Source organism: Scomber japonicus, chromosome 22, assembly GCF_027409825.1.
Source record: "Scomber japonicus isolate fScoJap1 chromosome 22, fScoJap1.pri, whole genome shotgun sequence".
In the NCBI taxonomy this organism is placed as follows: domain Eukaryota; kingdom Metazoa; phylum Chordata; class Actinopteri; order Scombriformes; family Scombridae; genus Scomber; species Scomber japonicus.
The window spans coordinates 7,695,195-7,713,893 of record NC_070599.1 but is presented as its reverse complement, the minus strand read 5'-3'; the positions used below and the strand labels follow the sequence as shown (position 1 = coordinate 7,713,893).

The 18,699-nt window shown below is 36.3% G+C and overlaps 2 protein-coding genes across 2 annotated transcripts; both read left to right on the top strand.

Moving 5' to 3' along the window:
• Positions 1-1,545: 1,545 nt before the first annotated feature.
• LOC128383396 (uncharacterized) lies at positions 1,546-4,326 on the top strand. The gene is made up of 5 exons (XM_053343027.1): positions 1,546-1,591; positions 1,760-2,104; positions 2,363-2,473; positions 2,557-2,591; positions 4,246-4,326. The coding sequence occupies exons 1-5, from the start codon at positions 1,546-1,548 to the stop codon at positions 4,324-4,326; spliced, it is 618 nt and encodes a 205-aa protein (XP_053199002.1).
• An 8,249-nt stretch (positions 4,327-12,575) lies between these two features.
• Positions 12,576-17,029, top strand: LOC128383394 (uncharacterized). Its single transcript, XM_053343026.1, has 5 exons — positions 12,576-12,621; positions 12,792-13,136; positions 13,394-13,504; positions 13,595-13,629; positions 16,925-17,029. Exons 1-5 carry the CDS (start codon positions 12,576-12,578, stop codon positions 17,027-17,029), a joined length of 642 nt encoding a protein of 213 aa, XP_053199001.1.
• The last annotated feature ends 1,670 nt before the right edge of the window (positions 17,030-18,699 follow it).

Genomic DNA, 18,699 nt, shown 5'->3' with positions numbered 1-18,699 from the left:
TCATCATCAGATTCACTATTACCTTGAAGATAGATGAAGATTATCACACATATCAGTTTATTGTTTGTCTTCATTCTGTTTTGGTGCCACACTGTCATTATAACTTTGATAATGTTTCTGTACTGTTGCTCATATTTTCCGATCTGTCTCTCTGGGTCAAAGTGTGTCTATTTTTTTCTGCCTTTCGGCTGAGAAGAACAAGAGCATGATGTGTGATGTAGGAGGAGTCAGAAAGGACATTCATTACTGTCAAACTTGAACAAGGAAGTCAAATCAAGGGGTTTGTCAGGGGGAGGAGTGAGGGAGGTCCACATCACTTGTTTGACAGGAAGAGACAGCACAGTGTGGTCTGAGCTTCAAAGAGGTGAAGATCATGAGGCCTCTAAAGTCAACACTTGTTGTAAAGTATAAAAGGAAGTAGGGCTGGGCAATTCATCAAAAATAATCGAAACCGACATTTAGAAACTCTAATCGATTTAATCTTGCTCATGTCAATTAATGGTGGTGTTCACTGTTGCCATGACAGTAAAGGTTGCATATCTTTAAGGGATTTGAAAACTTGTCTCCAGTGATCATTTTAACCCAAACCATGATCTTTACATAGTTCTGATCAAGTAAACTAGACATTAACCACAGTGTCACACCTTGAAACATCATTATTTTCACTCCCTAAAGATACTCATGTGCCAAAATATCACAAACATATAGTGTGAGGGCAGCAGTGTAAAATACAAAACTAAACAGAAAATACATAATTGTTCATCAAGGGAGGAGATAATCGTTCATCGTAATCAAGGTTAAAAGTTCAATTAATCCTGATTTAGATTTTTGCCATAATTGCCCAGCCCTAAAAGGAAGCATCTAAAACTGACCTCCTTGTTTGGGACTAATTTAAACTAGGTGCTGCATCTAGACTTATATTGGGGGGAAAAAGATAATAGAGTAAAGCATCACTCAGCTACATTTATATCTGGTGACTACAGGCCCAGAAACGTACCTCCTTTGAAAAAGTATTTCTCTTGATGTCAGCAGGGCAGATTCTAGCAACCAGACAACTCATTCATTTGATGGATCAACTGGAAGCTGATCAATGTAACTGATCATAGGACACATGGTATCAGTTCCACTCAACTTGACCCAAACATCCATAAAAAACTGCATCAAGCATTAAAATATAACACCACAATCTTGTCATGTTTAATACGTAATGCCAGACTGTAATATACTGTATCTGTAGAAAACTGCAGGAGTCACAGATGAGTTCTTTATGCATCTGCAATTCTATGAGGCCATGTTTGTGTCAAATTGCATCTGACACTGTTATAATGTATCATAAGATTTTGAGTCTTCTAGCACCGCCCTGCCAGTGAGGTCAAATTTCAAACATCAAAGTGAAGTAATATTTACGCAAAGGTGTTGCATTGTATTGCAGGTCCCTGAGAAGCAGAATAAAAGAATCATAAAGACCCCGCCTCTCTTAACTGCTTTAAAAGAGCTCAGTGATATGAACTACAGTATACTGACAGTGACACGATGATAACCGCAATGAAGAGCTTCACCTTGATAACAGTTGTATTTCTCTGCAGCATCAGTAAGTACTGTCATTTGATTATTTTCAGCACCAAACATTTCAACTGTCACTTCAATACAGTGAATGACCAGGGTATTGTCAAATGAATTGGTGTTGAATTCATTTCGATGTGCTCTAGTTGTTTTATCAGCTAAGGAGTAAATGTCTTGTGGTCTCTGTGTGTTTCAGGCTGGGTCTCTGTCTCAGTTTCTGAGTCTCAGACTGTGGAGGTCCAGCCTGGTAAAGAAGTCACACTGCTGTGCTTCAATATCTCGACAACCCCAACTCAGACAGACTGGTTCAGAGTGGTCAACAGAACCAAAGCCAGCTGTATCGCCTCTATGTACGGGTCTGAGGGCGAAGTTTCACTCTGTGATGGATTTCAGAATACAAAATTTAAAATGAGTTCAAACATCTCTACAGTGTTTCTTAAAATCACACAAGTGGATTTATCTGACTCTGGACTGTATTTCTGTGGATTTTACATCAGCACACACACAGTCATTGCCAATGTGACAGAGTTACAAGTCCAAGGTAAGATTGTGGTCATATTTTATCTATTTTAGTTGACAGTCATCACAGTATGGTGTGAAAACAGCATAAAGACAAACAGGAAACCAAAATGTGTCAAAATCTTCATCTGACTTCAAGGTAATGGTGAATCTGAAGATGAAGCACATTTAACGACTAAAAGTAAGAGTCTCCTTTCTTCTCTCAAGTTTTTCAATGGCCATATTATCACAAAGCCATTGTTTGAAGTCATCAGACTAAAGACACATTATTTTCTTGTAGAAGAGTCTGATGGAAGAATAAACCTGATGAGTGTGATCCTGGGTGCTGTGACTCTCTTGCTCACGATTATCATCATTGTTCTGGCTGTTAAAAGCATGAAATGTCAGACAGGTATAGTCAAATACATTTAAACAACAACAAGGGTTGTGTTAATTATCATTAACTAATCAAGCATTTTGTCTATTGTCATTTAGCTGCCAATGAAGAACCACAGCCAGGGAGAAACAAGGTAAACCTGTTTTAAATACATAGCTATAATGGTTAAAGGTTATAAGATTCATTAAAGCACTCATTTCATTTCATTATTAAAGATCTTTGTCCCAATGTGAAGTTGTGTCAGGCAGGCAGTCATCATATTACATATACACCTCAATTAATCCTGATTGCTGATTGCATCCTCCTTCCTAACAGTCTCTGTGTGACAATGCAAACAAATACTACAAACATACTACACAATGTTAAATAATGAATGTTCACAGATGTAGAGGTGATGGTTCTGTATTTGTACTTCAATCATTCTGGCTGATATTTCATGATGGTGTGAACAAATATTGAACTTTAGTTGAATCATTTATTTGTTTTTGTTTGTTTGTGTCTGTTTTCTTTTATAACCCTTACTGAGCAATGATGGATCCTTACTAAATCTGAAGTAAACCAGTGTATGTGTATAGTATGTGGCTGAAAGACAAAATGTAGCCATCAGCTAATATCAGAAGAACAATTTTGCTACTAATGTTGCCCACAAGAACCATGAACCACTAAAGAGTTTGTGTTGCTTTCATCTTAGCTACAGTATGCTGAGATAGTGTGTGACTCAAATTCTCTGATTTACAGAATTTAGGCTTTGATGACCTGAACCCTTCAGTGCGGATGTTCCTTCCAAAAACAATAAGAAGCAGGATGCCTCCAACAGGGAGAGAAGAAGATACTCATGTTCTTTATGCTGCCACTAGATAGACTCAGGAAGCAACTGGAACTGCAGCTATGATGCTTTGCTTTTGCTTTTCAAGTGTTAATATGAACAAGTGGACAAGTAATGCTTGCTTTATGCTTGCTACATTTTCTATTACTTCAGCACTGATTAAAGATCACTCACTGGATCCCTCACTTCAAAAACAAACCATACCATGTAATTGTACAACATCAAACAAAAAATGAATAAATAAAGGCTCAAAATAGCATTGTCTTGTGCAATGGGAGAAAAACTGGATAATACAAATGAACTAAACAATAAATGAAATAAACAGGAAACAGTGAAAAAAGGAGAATAAGAAATACAATTTTTTTTAACTTTAATAATCCCACAGGTTGTGTATCTTTAATTGGTGACTCTCAATTCAAGTGCAGTCATTCAAGTGTAGACCCCCATTCTACACAATGTTATGTTGCAGATTAATTTTCTTTGTTTAATAAAGTGTCTATATTATTGAATATATATCTGTATTCATTTATTGCTCATCTTTCTCTTTTTCATTCTTTAAGCCAAAGTCTCTGTCTTGCTTATTCTGTGAGTCTATGATCTTCATCTGATGGTAAAAAGAACATACAGTATGTGGTGTTTGATAGAAGAGGAGCCAGAAAGCAAAGTGACTGTCAAACTTATTTATACAGATAGAAAGATGGAGACGGTGAGTGAGTGAGTACATGTTACTTGTTTAACAGGAAGAGACAGCACAGTGTGGCTTGAGCTTAATGAAGTGAAAATAAAGCGGTCTCAAGAGTCAATGTGATAAAGAAACCATTGAAACCTGCCTATTCCTCCTCTCATACAGACAAAATATAACCAGCATCTGTATTTCTATCGACTCTTTTTTTTAAAACAGTACAGATAAATAAATAATAAAATACCAATGATGTAGTGACAAACAGCATTGTGTCTGTAGGCCAAAAGTTTCTACCAGAGGAAAACTTCAGCCTCGACCACAAACATCAAAAGGCTTCCTGCTTTCAAAGACCAACAGTAATGCCACCCGGCCATGAATCTCTTTTCAAACTATTATCACTTCACTGCTCATATTTTACACAAACTGCTTTACCTTGATAAGCTACAACAACATCTGCCCTCAAACTTGAAGAGGCCTAATAAAACTGCTTCACTGTTGCCAGCACACATTCATAGCTCTGCATTTTGAGACAATGATGTATTCTAGTAGTCATATAAGAATATTGAGAATACTGATTTTAACTATTTGTTTCACAATAACTATATTAAAACCACTAATGCTTTATGCTCGTCTAATGAAGGCTCAGCTACATTTATATCTGGTGACTACAGACACAGAAACTTTGTACCTCCTTTGAAAAAGTATTTAGTCAGCAGGGCAGATTCTAGCAACTAGACAACTCATTCATTTGATGGATCAACTGGGAGCTGATCAATGAAACTGATCATAGGACACATGATATCAGTTCCACTCAACTTGAGAATCAACCCAAACATCAATAAAAAACAGTGTCAGGCATTAAAATATAACACCACAATCTTGTCATGTTTAATATGTAATGCCACACTGTAATATACTGTATCTGTAGAAAACTGCAGGAGTCACAGATGAGTTCTTTATACATCTGCAATTCTATGAGGCCATGTTTGTGTCAAACTGCATCTGACGCTGTTATAATGTATCATAAGATTTTGAGTCTTCTAGCACCGCCCTGCCAGTGAGGTCAAATTTCAAACATCAAAGTGAAATAATATTTACGCAAAAGGTGTTGCATTGTATAGCAGGTCCCTGAGAAGCAGAATAAAAGAATCATAAAGACCCCGCCTCTCTTAACCGCTTTAAAAGAGCTCAGTGATATGAACTACAGTATACTGACAGTGACACGATGATAACCGCAATGAAGAGCTTCACCTTGATAACAGTTACATTTCTCTGCAGCCTTAGTAAGTATTGTCATTTGATATTTTAAGCACCAAACATTTCAACTGTCTCTTCAATCCAGTGAATGACCAGGGTTTTTTTAGGTTTTTAGGTAGTGTTGAATTAATTTAGATGTGCTGTAGTTGTTTTATCAGCTGAGGAGTAAATGTCTTGTTGTCTCTGTGTGTTTCAGGCTGGGTGTCTGTCTCAGTTTCTGAAACTCAGACTGTGGAGGTCCAGCCTGGTGAAGAAGTCACACTGCAGTGCTCCAACATCTCCAAATTTCAAACTCAGACAGACTGGTTCAGAGTGGTCAACAGAACCAAAGCCAGCTGTATCGCCTCTATGTACAGGACTGAGGACAAAGCTTCACTCTGTGATGGATATCAGAATGCAAAATTTGAAATGAGATCAAACATCTCTACAGTCTTTCTTAAAATCACACAAGTGGATTTATTTGACTCTGGACTGTATTTCTGTGGATTCTACATCAACACACATACAGTCATTGCTGATGTGACAGAGTTACATGTCCAAGGTAAGATTGTGGTCATGTTTTATCTGTTTTAGTTGACAATTATCACAGTGTGGTGTGAAAACAGCATAGAGACAAACAGGAAACCAAAATGTGTCAACATCTTCATCTGACTTCAAGGTAATGGTGAATCTGAAGATGAAGCACATTTAACAACTAAAAGTAAGAGTTTCCTTTGTTCTCTAAAGTTTTTCAATAGGCATTTTATCACAAAGCCAAAAATCTCAATATTAACAATGTCTGAAGCCATCACACTAAAGACACATTTTTTTCTTGTAGAAGAGTCTGATGGAATAAACCTGATGAGTGTGATCCTGGGTGCTGTGACCGTCTTGCTCACTATTATCATCATTGTTCTGGCTGTTAAAAGCATGAAATGTCAGACAGGTATTGTTGGATAAAACATTTTAAACAACAAATACAAGGGTTGTGTTAATTATCATTAACTTATCAAGCATTTTGTCTATTGTCATTTAGCTGCCAATGAAGAACCACAGCCAGGGAGAAACAAGGTAAACCTGTTTTAAATACATAGCTATAATAGTTAAAGGTCATAAGATTCATTTAAGCACTCATTTCATTTCATTATTAAAGATCTTTGTCCCAATGTGAAGCTGTGTCAGGCAGGAAATCATCATATTACATATACACCTCAATTAATCCTGATTGCTGATTGCATCCTCCTTCCTAACAGTCTCTGTGTGACAATGCAAACAAATACTACACACATACTACACAATGTTAAATAATGAATGTTCACAGATGTAGTGGTGATGGTTCTATATTTGTACTTCAGTCATTCTGGATGATATTTCATGATGGTGTGAACAAATATTGAACTTTTGTTAAATCATTTATTTGTTTTTGTTTGTTTGTTTGTGTCTGTTTTCTTTTATAACCCTTACTGAGCAATGATGGATCCTTACTAAATCTGGAGTAAACCAGTGTATGTGTATAGTATGTGGCTGAAAGACAAAATGTAGCCATCAGCTAATATCAGAAGAACAATTTTGCTACTAATGTTGCCCACAAGAACCATGAACCAGTAAAGAGTTTGTGTTGCTTTCATCTTAGCTACAGTATGCTGAGATAGTGTGTGACTCAAATTCTCTGATTTACAGAATTTGGGCTTTGATGACCTGAACCCTTCAGTGTGGATGTTCCTTCCAAAAACAATAAGAAGCAGGATGCCTCCAACAGGCAGAGAAAAAGATACTCATGTTCTTTATGCTGCCACTAGATAGACTCAGGAAGCAACTGGAACTGCAGTGCTGTTGCTTTGCTTTTGCTTTTCAAGTGTTAATATGGACAAGTGGACAAGTAATGCTTGCTTTATGCTTGCTACATTTTCTATTACTTCAGCACTGATTAAAGATCACTTACTGGATCCCTCACTTCAAAAACAAACCATACCATGTAATTGTACAACATCAAACAAAAAATGAATAAATAAAGGCTCAAAATAGCATTGTCTTGTGCAATGGGAGAAAAACTGGATAATACAAATAAACTAAACAATAAATGAAATAAACAGGAAACAGTGAAAAAAGGAGAATAAGAAATACATTTTTTTTTAACTTTAATAATCCTACAGGTTGTGTATCTTTAATTGGTGACTCTCAATTCAAGTGCAGTCATTCAAGTGTAGACCCTCATTCTACACAATGTTATATTGCAGATTATTTTTCTTTGTTTAATAAAGTGTCTATATTATTGAATATATGTCTGTATTCATTTATTGCTCATCTTTCTCTTTTTCATTCTTTAAGCCAAAGTCTCTGTCTTTCTTATTCTGTGAGTCTATGATCTTCATCTGATGGTAAAAATAGCATACAGTATGTGGTGTTTGATAGAAGAGGAGCCAGAAAGCAAAGTGACTGTCAAACTTATTTATACAGATAGAAAGATGGAGACGGTGAGTGAGTGAGTACATGTTACTTGTTTAACAGGAAGAGACAGCACAGTGTGGCTTGAGCTTAATGAAGTGAAAATAAAGCGGTCTCAAGAGTCAATGTGATAAAGAAACCATTGAAACCTGCCTATTCCTCCTCTCATACAGACAAAATATAACCAGCATCTGTATTTCTATCGACTCTTTTTTTTAAAACAGTACAGATAAATAAATAATAAAATACCAATGATGTAGTGACAAACAGCATTGTGTCTGTAGGCCAAAAGTTTCTACCAGAGGAAAACTTCAGCCTCGACCACAAACATCAAAAGGCTTCCTGCTTTCAAAGACCAACAGTAATGCCACCCGGCCATGAATCTCTTTTCAAACTATTATCACTTCACTGCTCATATTTTACACAAACTGCTTTACCTTGATAAGCTACAACAACATCTGCCCTCAAACTTGAAGAGGCCTAATAAAACTGCTTCACTGTTGCCAGCACACATTCATAGCTCTGCATTTTGAGACAATGATGTATTCTAGTAGTCATATAAGAATATTGAGAATACTGATTTTAACTATTTGTTTCACAATAACTATATTAAAACCACTAATGCTTTATGCTCGTCTAATGAAGGCTCAGCTACATTTATATCTGGTGACTACAGACACAGAAACTTTGTACCTCCTTTGAAAAAGTATTTAGTCAGCAGGGCAGATTCTAGCAACTAGACAACTCATTCATTTGATGGATCAACTGGGAGCTGATCAATGAAACTGATCATAGGACACATGATATCAGTTCCACTCAACTTGAGAATCAACCCAAACATCAATAAAAAACAGTGTCAGGCATTAAAATATAACACCACAATCTTGTCATGTTTAATATGTAATGCCACACTGTAATATACTGTATCTGTAGAAAACTGCAGGAGTCACAGATGAGTTCTTTATACATCTGCAATTCTATGAGGCCATGTTTGTGTCAAACTGCATCTGACGCTGTTATAATGTATCATAAGATTTTGAGTCTTCTAGCACCGCCCTGCCAGTGAGGTCAAATTTCAAACATCAAAGTGAAATAATATTTACGCAAAAGGTGTTGCATTGTATAGCAGGTCCCTGAGAAGCAGAATAAAAGAATCATAAAGACCCCGCCTCTCTTAACCGCTTTAAAAGAGCTCAGTGATATGAACTACAGTATACTGACAGTGACACGATGATAACCGCAATGAAGAGCTTCACCTTGATAACAGTTACATTTCTCTGCAGCCTTAGTAAGTATTGTCATTTGATATTTTAAGCACCAAACATTTCAACTGTCTCTTCAATCCAGTGAATGACCAGGGTTTTTTTAGGTTTTTAGGTAGTGTTGAATTAATTTAGATGTGCTGTAGTTGTTTTATCAGCTGAGGAGTAAATGTCTTGTTGTCTCTGTGTGTTTCAGGCTGGGTGTCTGTCTCAGTTTCTGAAACTCAGACTGTGGAGGTCCAGCCTGGTGAAGAAGTCACACTGCAGTGCTCCAACATCTCCAAATTTCAAACTCAGACAGACTGGTTCAGAGTGGTCAACAGAACCAAAGCCAGCTGTATCGCCTCTATGTACAGGACTGAGGACAAAGCTTCACTCTGTGATGGATATCAGAATGCAAAATTTGAAATGAGATCAAACATCTCTACAGTCTTTCTTAAAATCACACAAGTGGATTTATTTGACTCTGGACTGTATTTCTGTGGATTCTACATCAACACACATACAGTCATTGCTGATGTGACAGAGTTACATGTCCAAGGTAAGATTGTGGTCATGTTTTATCTGTTTTAGTTGACAATTATCACAGTGTGGTGTGAAAACAGCACAGAGACAAACAGGAAACCAAAATGTGTCAACATCTTCATCTGACTTCAAGGTAATGGTGAATCTGAAGATGAAGCACATTTAACAACTAAAAGTAAGAGTTTCCTTTGTTCTCTAAAGTTTTTCAATAGGCATTTTATCACAAAGCCAAAAATCTCAATATTAACAATGTCTGAAGCCATCACACTAAAGACACATTTTTTTCTTGTAGAAGAGTCTGATGGAATAAACCTGATGAGTGTGATCCTGGGTGCTGTGACCGTCTTGCTCACTATTATCATCATTGTTCTGGCTGTTAAAAGCATGAAATGTCAGACAGGTATTGTTGGATAAAACATTTTAAACAACAAATACAAGGGTTGTGTTAATTATCATTAACTTATCAAGCATTTTGTCTATTGTCATTTAGCTGCCAATGAAGAACCACAGCCAGGGAGAAACAAGGTAAACCTGTTTTAAATACATAGCTATAATAGTTAAAGGTCATAAGATTCATTTAAGCACTCATTTCATTTCATTATTAAAGATCTTTGTCCCAATGTGAAGCTGTGTCAGGCAGGAAATCATCATATTACATATACACCTCAATTAATCCTGATTGCTGATTGCATCCTCCTTCCTAACAGTCTCTGTGTGACAATGCAAACAAATACTACACACATACTACACAATGTTAAATAATGAATGTTCACAGATGTAGTGGTGATGGTTCTATATTTGTACTTCAGTCATTCTGGATGATATTTCATGATGGTGTGAACAAATATTGAACTTTTGTTAAATCATTTATTTGTTTTTGTTTGTTTGTTTGTGTCTGTTTTCTTTTATAACCCTTACTGAGCAATGATGGATCCTTACTAAATCTGGAGTAAACCAGTGTATGTGTATAGTATGTGGCTGAAAGACAAAATGTAGCCATCAGCTAATATCAGAAGAACAATTTTGCTACTAATGTTGCCCACAAGAACCATGAACCAGTAAAGAGTTTGTGTTGCTTTCATCTTAGCTACAGTATGCTGAGATAGTGTGTGACTCAAATTCTCTGATTTACAGAATTTGGGCTTTGATGACCTGAACCCTTCAGTGTGGATGTTCCTTCCAAAAACAATAAGAAGCAGGATGCCTCCAACAGGCAGAGAAAAAGATACTCATGTTCTTTATGCTGCCACTAGATAGACTCAGGAAGCAACTGGAACTGCAGTGCTGTTGCTTTGCTTTTGCTTTTCAAGTGTTAATATGGACAAGTGGACAAGTAATGCTTGCTTTATGCTTGCTACATTTTCTATTACTTCAGCACTGATTAAAGATCACTTACTGGATCCCTCACTTCAAAAACAAACCATACCATGTAATTGTACAACATCAAACAAAAAATGAATAAATAAAGGCTCAAAATAGCATTGTCTTGTGCAATGGGAGAAAAACTGGATAATACAAATAAACTAAACAATAAATGAAATAAACAGGAAACAGTGAAAAAAGGAGAATAAGAAATACATTTTTTTTTAACTTTAATAATCCTACAGGTTGTGTATCTTTAATTGGTGACTCTCAATTCAAGTGCAGTCATTCAAGTGTAGACCCTCATTCTACACAATGTTATATTGCAGATTATTTTTCTTTGTTTAATAAAGTGTCTATATTATTGAATATATGTCTGTATTCATTTATTGCTCATCTTTCTCTTTTTCATTCTTTAAGCCAAAGTCTCTGTCTTTCTTATTCTGTGAGTCTATGATCTTCATCTGATGGTAAAAATAGCATACAGTATGTGGTGTTTGATAGAAGAGGAGCCAGAAAGCAAAGTGACTGTCAAACTTATTTATACAGATAGAAAGATGGAGACGGTGAGTGAGTGAGTACATGTTACTTGTTTAACAGGAAGAGACAGCACAGTGTGGCTTGAGCTTAATGAAGTGAAAATAAAGCGGTCTCAAGAGTCAATGTGATAAAGAAACCATTGAAACCTGCCTATTCCTCCTCTCATACAGACAAAATATAACCAGCATCTGTATTTCTATCGACTCTTTTTTTTAAAACAGTACAGATAAATAAATAATAAAATACCAATGATGTAGTGACAAACAGCATTGTCTCTGTAGGCCAAAAGTCTCTACCAGAGGAAAACTTCAGCCTCGACCACAAACATCAAAAGGCTTCCTGCTTTCAAAGACCAACAGTAATGCCACCCGGCCATGAATCTCTTTTCAAACTATTATCACTTCACTGCTCATATTTTACACAAACTGCTTTACCTTGATAAGCTACAACAACATCTGCCCTCAAACTTGAAGAGGCCTAATAAAACTGCTTCACTGTTGCCAGCACACATTCATAGCTCTGCATTTTGAGACAATGATGTATTCTAGTAGTCATATAAGAATATTGAGAATACTGATTTTAACTATCTGTTTCACAATAACTATATTAAAACCACTAATGCTTTATGCTCGTCTAATGAAGGCTCAGCTACATTTATATCTGGTGACTACAGACACAGAAGCTTTGTACCTCCTTTGAAAAAGTATTTAGTCAGCAGGGCAGATTCTAGCAACTAGACAACTCATTCATTTGATGGATCAACTGGGAGCTGATCAATGAAACTGATCATAGGACACATGATATCAGTTCCACTCAACTTGAGAATCAACCCAAACATCAATAAAAAACAGTGTCAGGCATTCAAATATAACACCACAATCTTGTCATGTTTAATAGTTAATACCAGACTGTAATATACTGTATCTGTAGAAAATTGCAGGAGTTGCAGATGAGTTCTTTATACATCTGCAATTCTATGAGGCCATGTTTGTGTCAAATTGCATCTGACACTGTTATAATGTATCATAAGATTTTGAGTCTTCTAGCACCGCCCTGCCAGTGAGGTCAAATTTCAAACATCAAAGTGAAATAATATTTACGCAAAAGGTGTTGCATTGTATAGCAGGTCCCTGAGAAGCAGAATAAAAGAATCATAAAGACCCCGCCTCTCTTAACCGCTTTAAAAGAGCTCAGTGATATGAACTACAGTATACTGACAGTGACACGATGATAACCGCAATGAAGAGCTTCACCTTGATAACAGTTATATTTCTCTGCAGCCTTAGTAAGTATTGTCATTTGATATTTTAAGCACCAAACATTTCAACTGTCTCTTCAATCCAGTGAATGACCAGGGTTTTTTTAGGTTTTTAGGTAGTGTTGAATTAATTTAGATGTGCTGTAGTTGTTTTATCAGCTGAGGAGTAAATGTCTTGTTGTCTCTGTGTGTTTCAGGCTGGGTCTCTGTCTCAGTTTCTGAGTCTCAGACTATAAAGGTCCAGCCTGGTGAAGAAGTCACACTGCAATGCTCCAACATCTCAGCAACCCCAACTCAGACAGACTGGTTCAGAGTGGTCAACGGAACCAAAGCCAGCTGTATCGCCTCTATGTACGAACCTAAGGTCAAAGCTTCACTCTGTGATGGATTTCAGAATACAAAATTTGAAATGAGTTCAAACATCTCTACCGTCTTTCTTAAAATCACACAAGTGGATTTATCTGACTCTGGACTGTATTTCTGTGGATTTTACATCAACACACACACAGTCATTGCTGATGTGACAGAGTTACAAGTCCAAGGTAAGATTGTGGTCATGTTTTATCTGTTTTAGTTGACAATTATCACAGTGTGGTGTGAAAACAGCATAAAGACAAACAGGAAACCAAAACGTGTCAAAATCTTCATCTGACTTCAAGGTAATGGTGAATCTGAAGATGAAACACATTTAACGACAAAGAGTAAGAGTCTCCTTTCTTCTCTGAAGTTTTTCAATGGGCACTTTATCACAAAGCCATTGTCTGAAGCCATCAGACTAAAGACACATTTTTTCTTGTAGAAGAGTCTGATGGAAGAATAAACCTGATGAGTGTGATCCTGGGTGCTGTGACTGTCTTGCTCTCTATTATCATCATTGTTCTGGCTGTTAAAAGCATGAAATGTCAGACAGGTATAGTCTGATAAAACATTTTAAACAACAAATACAAGGGTTGTGTTAATTATCATTAACTAATTAAGCATTTTGTCTATTGTCATTTAGCTGCCAATGAAGAACCACAGCCAGGGAGAAACAAGGTAAACCTGTTTTAAATACATAGCTATAATGGTTAAAGGTCAGAAAATACATTGAAGCACTCATTTCATTTCATTATTAAAGATCTTTGTCCCAACGTGAAGCTGTGTCAGGCAGGCAGTCATCATATTACATATACACCTCAATTAATCCTGATTGCTGATTGCATCCTCCTTCCTAACAGTCTCTGTGTGACGATGCAAACAAATACTACACACATACTACACAATGTTAAATAATGAATGTTCACAGATGTAGAGGTGATGGTTCTATATTTAGAGTTCAATCATTCTGGCTGATATTTCATGATGGTGTGAACAAATATTGAACTATATGTTTCTTTTATAACCCTTGCTGAATAATGATGGATCCTTACTAAATCTGGAGCAGATCAGTGTATGTGTATAGTATGTGGCTGAAAGACAAAATTTAGTGATGAGCCATTACATGAATAACAATTTTGCTTACAATGTTGCATACTGGAACCATTGAGTTATGCTATATTGAGATACAGTATGTGACACAAACTCTCTGATTTACAGAATTTGGGCTTTGATGAACTGAACCCTTCAGTGTGGACGTTCCTTCCAAAAACAATAAGAAGCAGGAGGCCTCCAACAGGCAGAGAAGAAGATACTCATGTTCTTTATGCTGCCACTAGATAGACTCAGGAAGCAACTGGAACTGCAGCTTTGATGCTTTGCTTTTGCTTTTCATGTGTCAATATGAACAAGTGGACAAGAAATGCTTGCTTTATGCTTGCTACATTTTCTTCAGCACTGATTAAAGATCACTTGCTGGATCCCTCACTTCAAAAGCAAACCATACAGTACAACAATGGAATTGTACAACATCAAACAGGACAAATAAAGGCTCATAATGGCATTGTCTTGTGCAATGGGAGAAAAATGCTTTAACAATAAATGAAGTGAACAGGAAACAATGAAAAAGGAGTATAAGAAATACAATTATTTTTGTCATATTTTTAATCATCATACAGGCTGTGTATCTTTAATTTAATTTTAATAAAGTGTCTATATTATTGAATATATGTCTGTATTCATTTATTGCTCGTCTTTCTCGTTGCCACTTTAAGCCAAAGTCTCTGTCTTCCATATTTTGTGAGTCTATGATCTTCATCTGATGATAAAAAGAACATATGTGATGTTTGATAGAAGAGGAGCCAGAAAGCAAAGTGACTGTCAAACTTATTTATAGAAGAGTAAGATGGAGACGGTGAGTGAGTGAGTACACGTCACTTATTTGACAGGAAGAGACAGCACAGTGTGGCTTGAGCTTAATGAAGTGAAAATCAAGATGTGATAAAGAAACCATTGAAACGTGCCTATTCCTCCTCATATATAGACAACATTAAATCAGCTTCTGTATTTCTATATACATACTTTTGTTTTAAAAAGTGCAGATAAACAAATAACAATACAATAAACCAGCTATGATGTAGTGACAAACAGCGTTGTGTCTGTAGGCCAAAAGTCTCTACCAGAGGAAAACTTCAGCCTCGACCACAAACTTCAAACGGCTTCCTGTTTTCAAAGACCAAGAGTATGCTACCTCAAATTTGGCCATGAATCTCTTTGCAAACTGTATCACACCACTGCTCATATTTTACACAAACTGCTTTACCTTGATAAGCTACAACATCTGCCCTCAAACTTGAAGAGGCCTAATAAAACTGCTTCACTGTTGCCAGCACACATTCATAGCTCTGCATTATGAGCATACTCAGCTTTAGTCTTTAGTTACACTCTCAGGTATCAGTTAGAGAATAACAGCTGGGAAAAGTAACCTGTATTCAGTATCCATAAAGGTGAAATATATTGTTATATTTACAATTACAGGTAAGATGAATGTGTACAAGTGTTGTTTTGACCTCTTTTGGGGTGATTCAAGTCTTAAATAGGGGATCAGATCCCCCAATTCCTCCATGATTTGAACTCTTGAACAGCCTTTGATCTCAATGTCAGTGCAGATGACACACTGTCTATATATACTACATGTCCTTGCACGTGTATTATTTTAAGATGCACATTTTATCAAAAGCTGTTATTTATTCTATGTTTAAATGCAGCCCTTTTACTAAAAAACAAGAAAAGAAAATTTACTAACATTTACTTTCCATTTATTATTTATAACATCTGTGAATAAAGTGTTTTTATAGATGTTCACACTTTACATGAAGAGTATTAATTTGTCTATGTTTTGAAGCAGCAATACTGAAGGCCTGGCACACATCAGGTGAAAATCATGGGCCATGAAAATAAATCAAATCTCTACACATCTCAACTCAAATGCAAAAACTACCTCAACTAGACTGTATTATCTCCTATTTTAAAAATGATTCATGGTATATACAACAGGGTAGCAGTTTTTACTGGCTGTGTCTGCATGCACATGCAGGCATGAAACAAGGCTTGTGTCTCCGCCCCCTGTCATGATCTGTTGTGGTTTCAGCCAAAATAAAACCACAGGAAGACTGGCCTTCAGCTCTCTGCTACAAAACCGTGTGCATCAAAAGCTGTGCAACTTGAACAAAACTTGAAATGCGACAATATTCTTATGCTGTATTTGCAAAGATGTGATTAGTTAAAATCATATCAGCCATAAATACAGCTCTTTTCAAACTGTCACATTCTTTACAAAACCACACTAACCGATTTCCTCAAACCACTTTCACTCTTTTGCCGTCATACTTTAAAAATAACATGCACTGTGAAGCTTCATACTTGCAAAGACATTTGACAAGATTCCACAGTACAGCTCAAAATATACAATTGATAAGACATGACAGATTAGATTTCAGCAAATAAGTGTTTAGAGCTGTTTATTGCCGTTTGTGTTGAGTTCAAAGACAATGAACACAAAAACAGCAAAGCAGAACCAACTTGATGGCATGATTCTTTTGATGAAAATCCTCCCACATTTGTGCCACCACAAAAGTAGAGCACTATGTGTGAGAAGTTATTATGTGGTCTGTGACTGACAAGATGAATATAGAAAAACCCACCCCCCTCTTTAATCATACCTCCTCCTGGAAATCAGTAATTTAAAGCTACAATGTTGTCGAGGCGATCGATGGGCAATGATGAGCTTTGCAATGGTTACAGCTTTACTCCTCTACAGCCTCAGTAAGTACTAGGAGTGAATTACTCTCTAAGTGTCATTTAATAACCACAAGGAAAAATTTATTGTTTTAATGCAATTGATTAGAGGAACTCTTGTGTTAGGTGTTTATCAGTGGAGGATTCTATCTCATTTAGTCTCTGCTGTGTGTTTCAGGCTGGATCTCTGTCTCAGCCTCTGACTTTCACACTGTGGAGGTCCGGCTTGGTGAAGAAGTCACACTGCTGTGCTCCAACTTTTCCACTTCTCCCTCTCAGATAGTCTGGTTTAAACTGCTCAACAGAACCAAGCCTCATTGTATTTCCTTTCTGTACAACTATATTGAGCCTGCTTCGTTCTGTCATGGAGATGAAAATGAAAAATTTGAATTGACATCCAACATCTCCACTTTGTTTCTCAAAATCAAGCATGTGGATTTATCTGACGATGGGTTGTATATTTGCGGATATTGGTTAAGCAGAAACCCAGTAATAATGAGTACAACATATTTAGAGGTTCAAGGTAAGAATGTTAAAGTGTCATTTAGCTGCTCACACAAAGGAAACAGATTGGGATTATGTTGAAATACTGTCAGAATAATATAAAGAACATCTAAAGGATTTTTGAAAAAAGCTAACATTGTTTTGTTGACGTCAAAATTATGCAAACATGTAGTGATTTGATCTTTATACAACAGATAAGTAGAGTCTAATCTATTGATCTTTTGATTGAAGGTGAGCCTGATGAAAGGACAACCCTGATTAGTGTGATCCTGACCAGCGTGACTCTTGTTCTCACTAAGGTCATCATTGGTCTTATTATTAAAATGAGTCAGACCTACAGACAGGTACTGTTTGAAGGATGTCCTTTATTTTGTTTCTATTTGGTTTTTGTACATTTCCATTATAGTTGATCACCAAAAAGTGTTTGTAGAAATTAAAATTAAGAGCTTTTTTTGACAGGTAACCAATCAGGCTTGTTGACTCTGTGACATGCAGTAGATTTTAAGGTTTAAGTCCACAGTGGTGAAATCAGCTTTATGATGAGATGTACAATATTGTTAAATCATTTTAACTTGATCATAGGATTATTGCTGTGAGCTCATCTGTGTGAAATCTTCTGCATTTGTAGAATCTGCACTCAGATGAGAAATAATCAGAACCTCGATTGAACTGGAAAAGGACACTGGAAAAGACTTGAAATTCAGTTCTGATCCAGGACCAACATGCCACATATCACATCCCTGGGTGGCCATATATCATAGGACCCAGACATTCCAGGGATCATGGAAGTTTCTACAGGAGGAATTTAAAAAAAAAAGAAAAGAAAAAAAGAAGACCTCACTGGATGGTGATTTAGCAAATTTTAAAGTGGGAAAAAAATAATAAGTAGGTATGAATTATAGAAATAATGCAATTTACCACAACAAATAATGGTATGTATGTGTAAATGAATTATTAATAATTACAATATATGATAAATAAAACTGCAATAAAAGTTATGGCCACTAGGGTTGCACAGTGCTGTCAAGTTATATCATGGTTTACTAACTTTAAACCCACCTCATGTTGGTTTTCCTGCCTGTATTTTCAACATGACCATCAACCTTTCTGTAACAAATTGTATTAACCCCTGAATGGCAGAATTCTCAGGATTCTGTTATATGAGCATTGGTCATGACTACTTTAAATGTAACTCATAGTGGAAGCTGCTTTCTTGAGTATAACTAATCTCCCTAGTCACTAGAAGAAATGTAGTTATGTCATTTAGTTTCCCTTCACTTCTCAAAAATCGTATTTGGACTACGATACAGAGTAATAGAAGAATTAAGATCTTCCATAGTGCAGTGCTGAGTGAACACATCGTGATGCACACAATCTGTAGAAAGTCTCAAAAGAAAAAGTGAACACTGGCCTCATTGCTTTGGTCTAATGATACAATATAGTTGAGTA

Excerpts from the sequence above, each read along its gene's own strand:
- LOC128383396 (XM_053343027.1), top strand. The coding sequence starts at position 1,546 with ATGAAGAGCTTCACCTTGATAACAGTTGTATTTCTCTGCAGCATCA. Across the intron at positions 2,474-2,556 it reads AAGCATGAAATGTCAGACAG|CTGCCAATGAAGAACCACAG; the intron begins GTATAGTCAAAT and ends ATTGTCATTTAG. Across the intron at positions 2,592-4,245 it reads CACAGCCAGGGAGAAACAAG|GCCAAAAGTTTCTACCAGAG; the intron begins GTAAACCTGTTT and ends TTGTGTCTGTAG.
- LOC128383394 (XM_053343026.1), top strand. The coding sequence starts at position 12,576 with ATGAAGAGCTTCACCTTGATAACAGTTATATTTCTCTGCAGCCTTA. Across the intron at positions 13,137-13,393 it reads GACAGAGTTACAAGTCCAAG|AAGAGTCTGATGGAAGAATA; the intron begins GTAAGATTGTGG and ends TTTTTCTTGTAG. Across the intron at positions 13,630-16,924 it reads CACAGCCAGGGAGAAACAAG|GCTGGATCTCTGTCTCAGCC; the intron begins GTAAACCTGTTT and ends TGTGTGTTTCAG.